Source organism: Oncorhynchus mykiss, chromosome 11 (genome assembly GCF_057628025.1).
Source record: "Oncorhynchus mykiss isolate SJ-2025 chromosome 11, ASM5762802v1, whole genome shotgun sequence".
Classification (NCBI taxonomy): Eukaryota; Metazoa; Chordata; class Actinopteri; order Salmoniformes; family Salmonidae; genus Oncorhynchus; species Oncorhynchus mykiss.
In genome coordinates, this window is record NC_143032.1 from 54,421,835 (window position 1) to 54,434,114 (window position 12,280).

General features: G+C 43.9%; 1 protein-coding gene across 3 annotated transcripts; it reads left to right on the forward strand.

Annotated features, from left to right (window-relative positions):
- Nucleotides 1–658: 658 nt before the first annotated feature.
- On the forward strand, nucleotides 659–11,864 carry rnf34a (ring finger protein 34a). 3 transcript variants are annotated; one of them, XM_021621323.3, is made up of 8 exons: nucleotides 834–970; nucleotides 3,264–3,482; nucleotides 5,106–5,483; nucleotides 8,070–8,132; nucleotides 8,307–8,508; nucleotides 8,647–8,676; nucleotides 8,955–8,999; nucleotides 9,562–11,864. In XM_021621323.3, the coding sequence occupies exons 1-8, from the start codon at nucleotides 965–967 to the stop codon at nucleotides 9,747–9,749; spliced, it is 1,131 nt and encodes a 376-aa protein (XP_021476998.3). In that variant the 5' UTR covers nucleotides 834–964; the 3' UTR covers nucleotides 9,750–11,864. The 3 variants fall into 3 exon arrangements, with proteins under 3 accessions (XP_021476999.3, XP_021476998.3, XP_021477001.1); XM_021621324.3 differs by lacking the exon at nucleotides 8,955–8,999 and having other exon boundaries at nucleotides 659–970; XM_021621326.3 differs by lacking the exons at nucleotides 8,647–8,676; nucleotides 8,955–8,999.
- Nucleotides 11,865–12,280: the final 416 nt, after the last annotated feature.

Genomic DNA, 12,280 nt, shown 5'->3' on the forward strand with positions numbered 1-12,280 from the left:
ACTTCTCTCCAGGAAAAACATCAGGGACAGACTGATATTCTGCAAAAGGTACAGGGATTGGACTGCTGAGGACTTTGGTAAAGTCATTTTCTCTGATGAATCCCCTTTCCGATTGCTTGGGGCATCGGGAAAAAAAGCTTGTCTGGAGAAGACAAGGTGAGCGCTACCATCAGTCCTGTGCCATGCCAACAGTAAAGCATCCTGAGACCATTCATGTGTGGGGTTGCTTCTCAGCCAAGGGAGTGGGCTCACTCACAAATTTGCCTAAGAACACAGCCATGAATAAAGAATGGTACCAACACATCCTCCGAGAGCAACTTCTCCCAACCATCCAGGAACAGTTTGGTGACAAACATGCCTTTTCCAGCATGATGGAGCACCTTGCCATAAGGCAAAATTGATAACTAAGTGGCTCGGGGAACAAAACATCAATATTTTGGGTCCATGGCCAGGAAACTCCCCAGACCTTAATCCCATTGAGAGCTTGTGGTCAACCCTCAAGAGGCGGATGGGCAAAAAAAAAAAAATCTGACAAGCTCCAGGCATTGATGATGCAAGAACGGGCCCAGATGTTACTTGACAGCATGCCAGGGCGGTTTGCAGAGGTCTTGAAAAAGAAGGGTCAACATTGCAAATATTGACTCTTTGCGTCAACTTCATGTAAAAGCCTTTGACACTTATGAAATGCTTGTAATTATACTTCAGTATTCCATTGTAACATCTGACAAAAAATCTAAAGAGACTGAAGCAGCAAACTTTGTGGAAATTAATATTTGTGTCGTTCTCAAAACTTTTGGCCACGACTGTACTTGACTAAATAGATCAGCTCGAACGCCCCCGCGGTCTCGCTTAAGCTCGAGATGCTGGTGGAAAGAAGGAAGACGTAATGAAGTGAGGATCTCTGGGTTGTTGCAATGGTCAGATTATCAGTTTATTGCCACAAATTCCACAACCCGGAGTTGCTATGAAGGTACAATTATTTTCCAAATATTTGTAGTTAATTCTACTTTCCTCAATTCTCAGTAGGTTATTGCTGTCAAGCTAGCTAGCTGTATTTGACTGTCAGCAAATATGCTAGCTAACTCACAGTTTTTTTGTTTGTTCGTTTTTTGTTCACAAGCTAGGTAGAGGACAATAAATAGATAGCTAACTAGCTTTATATATCCAGCTAACGTTAGCTATGTTGAGTGAGCTGAGTTCAATCATCTCTATATGTAGCATTGATGCTTAGTAACTAATGTAGCTAGCTATTAGCTACTGTCTGTATGAAGCTAAGAACAGTTTGTACAGCTTGTTGCCGAAATAGGCTAGCTAGTTAGCTACTTGGCTAGATTTTATTATTTAACTGTATATGAGTTAGCTAGCTAGATTAAATAGTTTATTCAGGCAAATTCTCGATAACCAGTATTCATGTTCAATGTCAGTAGTATTGATGATTGTCCCCACCACCAAGGGAGAGTAACACAGTAATAGCTTGATGTTTTGCATCTGTGTCTAACGCTAGGCGACTAGCTAGCACGGTCAGTAGATTGACTGTTTGTCTTGCCTTGTTTGTGACTGATATTTGTGATTTGAATGGATAGTTCAAATCCTCCCTCCCAGGAATAAATCTTCTGGCCAATTATTGATTTTTGGAATGTATGTTAGTTGTCTGTAGGCTGTTTGTTTTCTGCATCTGTAGAAATCCTAACGCTCATTGGGCATAATATTTAGCCTTTACAGTGGGAGTTCTAATGTTCATATACAATTATCAGATTGTTACCCACTTAATGCATTTTTTTTAACGTTCCACCATCTATCTTCAATGAATATGCATTAGTAAGGATACGAACACATACTTTATTTCATCTAATCATGATACAATCTCAAACTTAGACAGCTGTGATATTTTGCAGATATTAATGGATGATGATTGGTAGAACCTTGTGTATATTCAGATCAGTAGGGGACTCAATGCAGGTACAAGTCAATGTACACAAGCTGATTTACCAGGAGAAACTGCACCTTCAAGAGAAACACCCCCACAACGCATCCAAAAAATGTAAATATATTTAGACTAACAGCAGCAGAAAATGTAACAGTATTACAACAGTATTACAACAGTTGTAATGGGGTGCGTGCTGGTGGCAGGGAAGTCAGGCGCAGGAGAATGAACTTGGTATAAACGGAGCTGTTTAATAAGTATTCAAAACCTCCGAAAACCAAAATGGGGAAACAGAGGGTTAAATACACAACATGTAATTGATGGGATTGAAACTAGGTGTGATGGAAGACAAGACAAAACCAATGGAAAATGAAAAATTGATCATAGATGGCTAGAAGGTCGGTGACGTCGACCGCCGAACACCGCCCGAACAAGGAGAGGGACTAACTTCGGCGGAAGTCATGACAACAGTATTACAACAGTGGTAACAATAGTAGTACACCAATTTATGCACAAATTGACGTGTTGCCTGAGTAAATATATTCCTATATTTGACTACTGCACAGTACTATTGTTCATGTAACAGAGACTAGTATAAAAAGTAATGGGCAAATGATAGGGCCTACGTTTGGAAACGGATTACCTCATTGATAGAGATGGGAGTTGAACTAAAATTGATTTAGTTGATTATCTTCCCATGTTAATACAGGGGAATGCATTCTCTTGTATTAAATTGCCAGGGAACAGATATTTAGTTGTCATTTGCAGCCTCTCATCGAGGTAATTAGTCAGTTAGTTTATTCGATGCATGAATCATTTCTCCACTACACACCTTCGCTTTCTCACACGTTCTCCCCTGCAGACAAAAGTATCCCATTTAGAGAAATGTTGATAGGATGTGTTGGATGTAGGTCTATTAGGACCGGTCATCATGCAGTCCCTGGGCATGTCTAGTCTATTGTGCCGTCGTCAGTCGCCACAGAGCTATGGGCTATGCTTTTCATTTCCTCAGCCAAAACAAAGTGACGCCTCCAGCCTCTCCTGTGGCTGCAATATTAAGAGTATAATAGCCTGTGTTACCTTGACCACTCTATTTTTAGATGTTTTCACACTTGTAATAACCTGTGTGCAATACATTGTGCCATCAAGCCAATCTGTTTGTAGGTATCACTGTGATAATGACTATAGGGTGTCTGGTGTTGCACAGATGGGTCCTAGCTCAAGGAGAGGAGGCTTGTCGACACTACAGGGCTGTTGCTGGTGATGTTTGACAGGGATAACTCATTCTCACGTCTGTGGAGCTCTGCAGTCTCTTAACACTGCTGTCTGTGTTCTCCAGGCGGGGGCCTCGTCCATGTGGGCTTCATGCTGTGGTCTGCTGAATGAAGTCATGGGCACAGGGGCAGTGAGAGGCCAGCAGCCTGGGTTCGGAGCCGGTGCCGGACCCTTTCGGTTTGCCCCCAGCGCAGGATATTCCACATATCCGCCCACAACCTCAGGGAGCCCCAGCCTCGTATGTAAGGCTTGTGGCCAGGCCTTCTCTGTCTTCAGGAGGAAGGTAGGTGTTGGGTTTGGGGACCATTGGGGTAGCTAGTAGACTTATTGTGTGAATGGCCTATGTCCTAGATGGTTAGAGGGTGTTTTATAGGCTTTGGGGTGATGGCTAGGGTGTGTTTGATAGGCTTTGGGGTAATCAAGAAGGAACCTGTTTGGGTGTTTGAGCCATAGAATAGTTTATAATTGGTATTGACTGAGGAGACACTATAACATTTAATGCACTGATATTATTCAATATTTTATTAGATCTGATCAGAGTAGCCCTTATATGTTTATTCAAACATGCACACCCTACTACAGTAGGCCTACATGTTAAGTAAGGGCCAGTGTTGATTAGTTCCGTCCTTAGACGTAATCTGATGTGTCCTCCGAGGGAGCCAAGATAAGAGATGCTGAATACAGCCAGTTACGTCATGAGACTGCACTTACAAGCCCATGGCACAGCAGTGGTAATTGCTACACTCCAAATCAAATTGTATTTGTCACTTGAGCCGGTGAAGACCTTATCGTGAAATGCTTACTACCAGCCCTTAACCAACAATGCAGTTTTAAGAAAAAAAATAAAATATTTACTAAATAAACTAGAGGGGAGAAAAAAAGTGACACAATAAAATACCAATAACGAGGCTATATACAGGGGGTATCGGTACCAAGTCAATGTGTGTGTGTGTGTGGGGGGGGGGGGGGTCAATGCAAATAGTCTGGGTAGCCATTTGATTAACTGTTCAGCAGTCTTATGGCTTTGGGGTAGAAGCTGTTAAGCTATGTTGAGAAAACCACATGTTTTTGTTCTAATGTAGTCTGTGGTAAAAAAAAATAAAAAAGACAAGGATGTAGGCTACTTCTTTAGTCTAAATTTAGATCAGTGTGAGGTTTTGTGGCTGATGCATGCTAATGCTATGGTCTGAAGTTTGTTAGGAGAATTTCTAGGTAAGCACTGTGCCTCATCAAAGGTCTAACCAGAATTCATCAAATGGCAGGGGGAAGGGGGTCTGTTGTGATGACAGAGGGAGACGACGTCTCCATATTGCTGGGTTGAATTCCTTTACTCTGTCTGAACTGGTCCCTCTGCTGCTCTGCGTCACCATGCCAACACAGCGCTTAATCATGCCGCTTGCGTGTTATTACTGTTTGATGTTTGTGACATGAAATGAAGAACTGCCTGCCTCCCGTCCGACTGTCTGGAGAGGGAGGGGAACAGATGCACATGATTGAAAAAATGCAGTAACGGAAAAAAGACATCGACCTTCTGCTTCCTCATGGCTTATTTTGGGCTCCAATATCCCACATTCCTCATCTGTCCAACATAGCCTGTGAAGGTTCTATTGATGATTTCAGAATCTGTGTTGCTTTGTTCAGAGCAAACGACCATTCAAGGTGTATAGAGGGAGATGTTTGCATCATTTAATAATTGAACGAGACATGATTTAATCTTCCATCTGCATGAATGTTTTAGTGGAGACAAGTTCTACATGCAGGATATTGTTAGCCTAGAGTACTGGGCAGGCTTTGTGGATCTTATTAAGGCACAGTGTGCCCTGGTGCCTACATTAGTCTGTGTTCATGTCACTTAGCCTGTCTCTCCACCTGCTTAATGCGCACACTCTATCTCTCTCTCCCCCAGCATATCTGCTGCGACTGTAAGAAGAGTTTCTGCACTCTGTGCTCTGTGCTTCAGGAGAACCTGCGTATATGTGCCACATGTCACCTGCTGAAAGGGACGGCCTTCCAGAGACCACAGCTGATGCGGCTGAGGGTCAAAGACCTGCGGCAGTACCTGCTGCTACGCAACGTCCCCACAGACACCTGCAGGGAGAAGGAGGACCTGGTGGACCTGGTGCTGTGTCACCAGGGGACAGAGGGGGAGGAGGACCCCAACAACCCCCTCTACACCCCGCCCCCCTCCGCCGCACGTTCCACCTCCGAGCTGTCTGCGCTCTCAGTCTCCGCCTCTCAGGGGGAAGCTCTCAGCAGGAGCGACAGCTCAGGGACAACCAACCAGGTACATGTGATGCAGGTAGAGAGTGAGTGTAAAAGGTGTTACGTGTGCTCTGACAGTGACTGAGGTCTAAATTAAGAGATGACTGCTACAAATACCTGTACTTTGCCTGCTCAGCTGGTGCAGAGAGCAGTAGAAGCTTTACTATGAATGGGAACATAGTAGTCCCCAAGGTATCAGTGGACTAAACAGCAGGTGATTCATCCTAATCCCTGCCTGGACTGGAAGGATTTATAGTGCTCTGTGGAGGTTTCTGTCTGAGTAGGCCTGTTGCGGTGACTATATTACCGGCAGACATTACCGCCGTAATATTCCACGTGACCGTTGAGTCATGGTAATCTCCTCTTATGCACTCAGGACTTGCATTGGTAGTACCCAACTCACTAACGACCATCAGGTCCACTGGAGGCTGCTGATGTAACATTCCACTGATTCTGCTCCAGCCATTACCACGAGCCCATTCTCCCCAATTAAGGAGCCACCAACCTCCTGGGATCAGGTCCTAATGGCCTAGTACTCAGGGCTCTATTGTCCCTCCATCAGGTTGCCTGGTACACAGGGCTCTATTGTCCTTCCTTCAGGTTCTAATGGCCTGGTACTCAGGGCTCTATTGTCCCTCCATCAGGTCCTAACGGCCTGGTACTCAGGGCTCTATTGTCCCTCCATCAGGTCCTAATGGCCTGGTACTCAGGGCTCTATTGTCCCTCCATCAGGTCCTAATGGCCTGGTACTCAGGGCTCTATTGTCCCTCCATCAGGTCCTAATGGCCTGGTACTCAGGGCTCTATTGTCCCTCCATCAGGTCCTAAAGGTCTGGTACTCAGGGCTCTATTGTCCCTCCATCAGGTCCCCTGGCCTGGTACTCAGGGCTTGTTTGTTGTGGATGTTGTTTCAAAGCCAACGAAATGGACAGTGCTTTCTAAGGTGACGATTAATTCAAAACACCCATACGCATATTAGAGCTGATGCATACTCATAGGCCTATATACTGTATGAGCCCAAGCCTGAAAATAAACACTGAATTAAAAAAATGATTGTGCCATTATACAATACATAGCCTAATAGCCTACCGCATATTACGCATGGCAGAAAAACGAAATGATTTTATGTAATTGGTCCAGCCTATACTCCAAAATGAGTAATCCCCTTTGAGTGTGGACTGTATTATCATGCATACTGGATAGACTGGTTACCTCATGCTACACTCCAATCTTTCTATCCATGAGTCTGGGAGAGAACATATATGCCTAGGCGATGCCGTTGGTTCATTGATTGTGCAGGGTGGCTTACAGAGTTAGCCTAAAATTGTAGAGAATTTGTATTTGATTTTGAATAGCTTAGTATTAGGGATTTTTTATAATCAATAGGCTGACCTATTACCTTTTAGTTACAGAATATCTCAAACATCCACTGATATACCATCTGGTGATGAAGGGGGTCTCATTGTCATGGAAACCCCTCACAGCGAAGCCTTTTATCAGACTGGGACATTTCCAGGAGCCTGTTTTGGAGCTAGTTCTCCTGTTTATACAAGCCATGACCTTCTCTCCTTTATACCATCTCCTCCCCTCTCTCCTTCATTCCTTTCTCGAGCGAGCAGAGTCGGGGTTTCAACAGTTTAATGAAATATGTTTTGTTACTATTGATGTTCCCGAACAGATTTCACTTGGTTTCACAAATTTAACCACTGGGTAGCTGCACGAACAGGGTTAGAGAGCACATGGCATAGAGTTTGGGGGGAATATCACCTGTCATGCAGCAAGAGGCTGCATGCACCTCAAACAGTGGTTGATGAAATCACCGGAGTATCTTACCCGGCATGAGTGAAAAATGCATTTGAGTGCATACAGGTGACATGTATTTGTTCACCTGCTCGTGTTCCTGCCCATTTGATAATGAGCCATTGTAAATTGAAACAAATTTGACATAATATTGAAGACAAAATTAAATTGAGAATAGTCTGATGGGTGAAAATATGATCACTTGATGAGAGAACAGCAGTGTGCAGCCTGAGGCAAGGAACAGAGCACAAGCTTTTTTTTGTGACTTTCTCAAATCATCAATAGACTGTAGTTGCATCATGCAGCCCATATATGTTTTTATTTCTAATACATTTGTATCATTCTCAAATACAATTGCCAAATAACTCTAAACCTAGCATATATAGGACCTGTCTCAAACGACAACTTTTAAGCTCAACATAGCCACTTTATATGCACACTCGCTCCAGAATGGGAAATAATGGCACAGAACATATCTTGTCTGATAAATGACCAAGCCTATGGCATGGTGCATAGCCAGATAACATACAGTAGGCCAACTCGTATCCTGTTCTTCTTCCATTTTAGGTCTGCCTAAAATAGTGGAGTTATTGTGATAGTGTATATTAAATAGATTAGACTTTTTAAAATGTAGATGTTCCAAAGGCGCACACCAGTGACTTGTATGCCTGGAGATGCTAAACGTGTTTATGCTAATTGGCGGTCAATTACCGTGAGACTGGTAGTCTATTGCATGACAATAACCGGCTGACAAAGTGTAACGACCGCCACGGCCCTCTGTCTGAGTCATGTTTGTTTTGTGTGTACAGGATATAGGCGACGCCACGTCTCTCTCCCTCCTGAACCTGGCACCCAGTGAGCACACTCCAGAGGTAAATGATAAACCTCACTCCTAGTAGGCTGCTAACTGTAGAAATATGTCCTCTCACAGCGTCTGGAGCTTATTCAGAGGGGTGCAACATTCTCCTGTTCTATTTGACCCTTTCTTTCCAGTGCAGTAGATGTCATGTATGTAATGGCTTATGACTCTCCACTCTCTCCTGCAGGTGAGCCCTCAGACGCGGCCGCGAGCTCGGGCCTCTCTCTCAGACATCTCCAGCCTGAGGGACATCGAGGGCCTGTCCGTTAGACAGCTGAAGGAGATCCTGGCCAGGAACTTTGTCAACTATTCAGGCTGCTGTGAGAAGTGGGAGCTGGTAGAGCGCGTCAGCCGCCTGTACAGAGAGACGGAGGAGAACATGAAGTCATGTGAGTAGCAGTGAGCCTGGTTCCAGATCTGTTTGAGCTGGCTTGCCAACTGCTATGGCCACTACCACACCATGTTTGCCCAACAAAATGGTGTGCAGTAGTTATTTTATTTAAATGTGTTTTCTTTCTTTCCTTCAGTGGAAAACGTCAACACAGCTATAACTGCAGGTAAAATGTCACTCCTCTGTCTGTCTTTTGTGATGATATGTAGTCTGTGGAACAGGAATGGAAAGTACAGCTACTTGACATGTAAACCCTTCAGTCCTCGTCAATGATATTCTAGCTCAGGATGTACAGTATCTTCATTACTGTACTGTAATATTGTACCATCAGAGTTCCTGTATCCCATCAATGCTTTGTACCAGGGGTAGATGCTGAGTTGATTTCTGTAGTACAAAAATAACAATCAGTATTTACTGACTGTTGCTTTACTCCTTCCACACAAGTGGTGGCCTTGCCCCCTCCTCCCATCTGCAATGGAGGGATTGGAGGTAAGGTATCTGAAAAGGGCACATTTTCCCCTGGTCTCTCTTACTGTTGACCTGGTCACTCCTACCATCTCATGGCCTGCATGTAACACAGGCATCCAACCTCATACACAGCCCTCAGTCATGCATGCAGGAAGTATCACCTTACTTACTACATGTGGTCCCACTACTACTACTACTACTGCACATCCATCATGCTGTCTCTGTATCTTATCCATACCAAAGGTACCTTCATGCCATCTGAGCATGTCTAGTTATTGGAGGTTCTCAATGCCCCTATTCATTGCCAAGTAAGAACCAGTCACCCATGTGCCATCTTTTGCCCTCATAGCGAACATTTCCAGGACCCTGTATGATGCTTGCCCTCTGGTTTATACCAGCCATGATCTTCCTAAGATAAGGCACTCTGGATACAAGAGCGAGGACATATTTTAGTGCGCTCTCTCACTGGCAGTGCCAGTCTCTTCTACCTCTTCAGGGCTTGACATCATCATTGCTCTCCTCCACTCTGATCTGTATGGAATGTCCTGTTCTTCTCTGATTCCTCCCCTCTGTCTTCCTCCAGATGGGGAGAAGGCCCAGCTGACCAACGTGGATGACAACCTGTGCAGGATCTGCATGGACTCCGTGATCGACTGCGTCCTCCTGGAGTGTGGTCACATGGTCACCTGCACCAAGTGCGGCAAGCGGATGAGCGAGTGTCCCATCTGCAGGCAGTACGTTGTGAGAGCCGTGCACGTCTTCAAGTCCTAATGTCTCAACCCACCACTTCCACCATGTCACATCATCAAAACATTCACCTCCAGAGAAACAGATCTGTGTTGTTCTGTCCCAGTTGTGTGTGTTCTGTTATCCCCTGAAACGCTTACATTATTTGTAAACTTGATCATGAATTTGAGAAATGCAGTGTGTTCATTTTTTCCCACTTCATTTCTTTCTTGGGACGAATCAGTGTTTGACCAATGAAAAGGAGGGCAGCAGTCTACCCTTTATATTAACCCATTCCATTTCTAAACACATCCTTGACGTTTTCTCATCTACCGTATTTTTGTGTTATGCTTTTGCTTACTTATGTTGACTTTTAAACAAGAATGTGAGCTGTGTGTGCGTACCATCGTTCCCAGGTACCTACAGAGTGAACCACTAATTGTGACTGTCCCAATGACCAAACCGTATCATGTAATGTCTGCCCATATAGAGGTCTATTTTGATTTGGAAGGAAGTCTCACATTTGTTTTAATTCTGTCATAACATCTTAGCACTGAATGTTAAGATGAATAAGAAAACGGGTGCTAAATACGTTCACATGTTTTCCGTTTGTTAGTATACTAACTTAAATTGTGGATATCGTCACTGTCTGAAAACCTTATCTCCCCAAAAAAACTTCAGGAAATGACCATATTTTCCCATTAGCGAAAATACAATTATGAAACTTCAGAAGCTATTTCGAATACATTTTCTTGGTCCTAGAGTCAAATGTTCAGAGTACAACATTGAGGGGTGTTACTGCTTTCAATAGATGAAAAACACAACTAAATGTAAAAAAAAAAAAAAAAAAAAAGCACGTAATTCCATCAGACAGCAAAAATATGCTTAGAATATTTTCAGTTCTCTTTCTTGGAAGTGGAGGGAATATTGTCTTTTTAATTAATACATTGTTGTAGTTAACACAACTAATCAAATATATAGCTGCAAGTTAACTGCCACTTGTGGAATATAAAGTATATTGAGGAAAAGTGACTTGCTGTACAGTTGCATATAATGTTTCATATCAGTATGAGATGTACATATCTATTTTTTCCATTTGATTTGAATGTGTAATTGAATTGAAGATTTCCCTCAGATTAGTTTATTAAAGAGTAAGGTTTCACTGTCCAGTGGATTGAAATGTGTTACTGCATTGGTTTGCTTGAGTGATCTGTCCTCAAATGAGAAGCAGAGCATGATGACAGTCTGTATGGTTGTGTCCAAAATGGCGCCCTATGGGGCTTTGAACAGTACATGGCACCCCATGCTCTATGGGGCTTAGAACAGTACATGGCACCCCATGCCCTATGGGGCTTTGAACAGTACATGGCACCCCATGCCCTATGGGGCTTTGAACAGTACGTGGCACCCCATGCTCTATGGGGCTTTGAACAGTACGTGGCACCCCATGCTCTATGGGGCTTTGAACAGTACATGGCACCCCATGCCCTATGGGGCTTTGAACAGTACATGGCACCCCATGCCCTATGGGGCTTTGAACAGTACATGGCACCCCATGCTCTATGGGGCTTAGAACAGTACATGGCACCCTATGCCCTATGGGGCTTTGAACAGTACATGGCACCCCATGCCCTATGGGGCTTTGAACAGTACATGGCACCCCATGCTCTATGGGGCTTAGAACAGTACATGGCACCCCATGCCCTATGGGGCTTTGAACAGTACGTGGCACCCCATGCTCTATGGGGCTTAGAACAGTACATGGCACCCCATGCTCTATGGGGCTTTGAACAATACATGGCACCCCATGCTCTATGGGGCTTTGAACAGTACATGGCACCCCATGCTCTATGGGGCTTAGAACAGTACATGGCACCCCATGCCCTATGGGGCTTAGAACAGTACATGGCACCCCATGCCCTATGGGGCTTAGAACAGTAGTGCACTATATAGGCCGAGGATAGGGTTCCATTTTGGACATAGGCACTGAGATTGGGTGGAGAGGTTTCCTGCTCTTAAAATACCAAACACTGTACTGTATCACACAGTGAACTTCCCTTTGGAAGGGTATGCTAAACAAATTGTGCAAGGTCTGGTCTTTGTATTTGGGAATGTTTAACCTTTTATTTTGGTAATTAAAGATAAATTACATTAGTTTGACTTTGTCTACTTGTCTGGTATGTTGTGATGCCCAGACCACTTTGTCTTGGCAGGCCTTTGAAAAATGCAATTAACAATTTGAGAAATGGGAAATTGCTTCAGGAAAATTAATGCAATCCTGTCGGGTGAACTAGTGTTTAGAGTGCTAGATTATGCCGTTGTCTACGAGAAGACAGCTGCAGAGAGAAGCTTCCATGTGACAAATGCTGAATGGAAAAATACAAGCATGGTTGATACATGATCTCAAGAGTTGGGTGAGGGGGTTCCAAAAATATGTCCACATGCCAATGTTATTTCCTGCTCATTGAAAGCGAAGCCACCCGAGATCACCAGTGACCCTGGCATTTAGGAAATACTCTGCCCTATCAAAAAGGTCACAACTGAGGGTAAAAAATGTCATAGTATGAGAAGTCAGA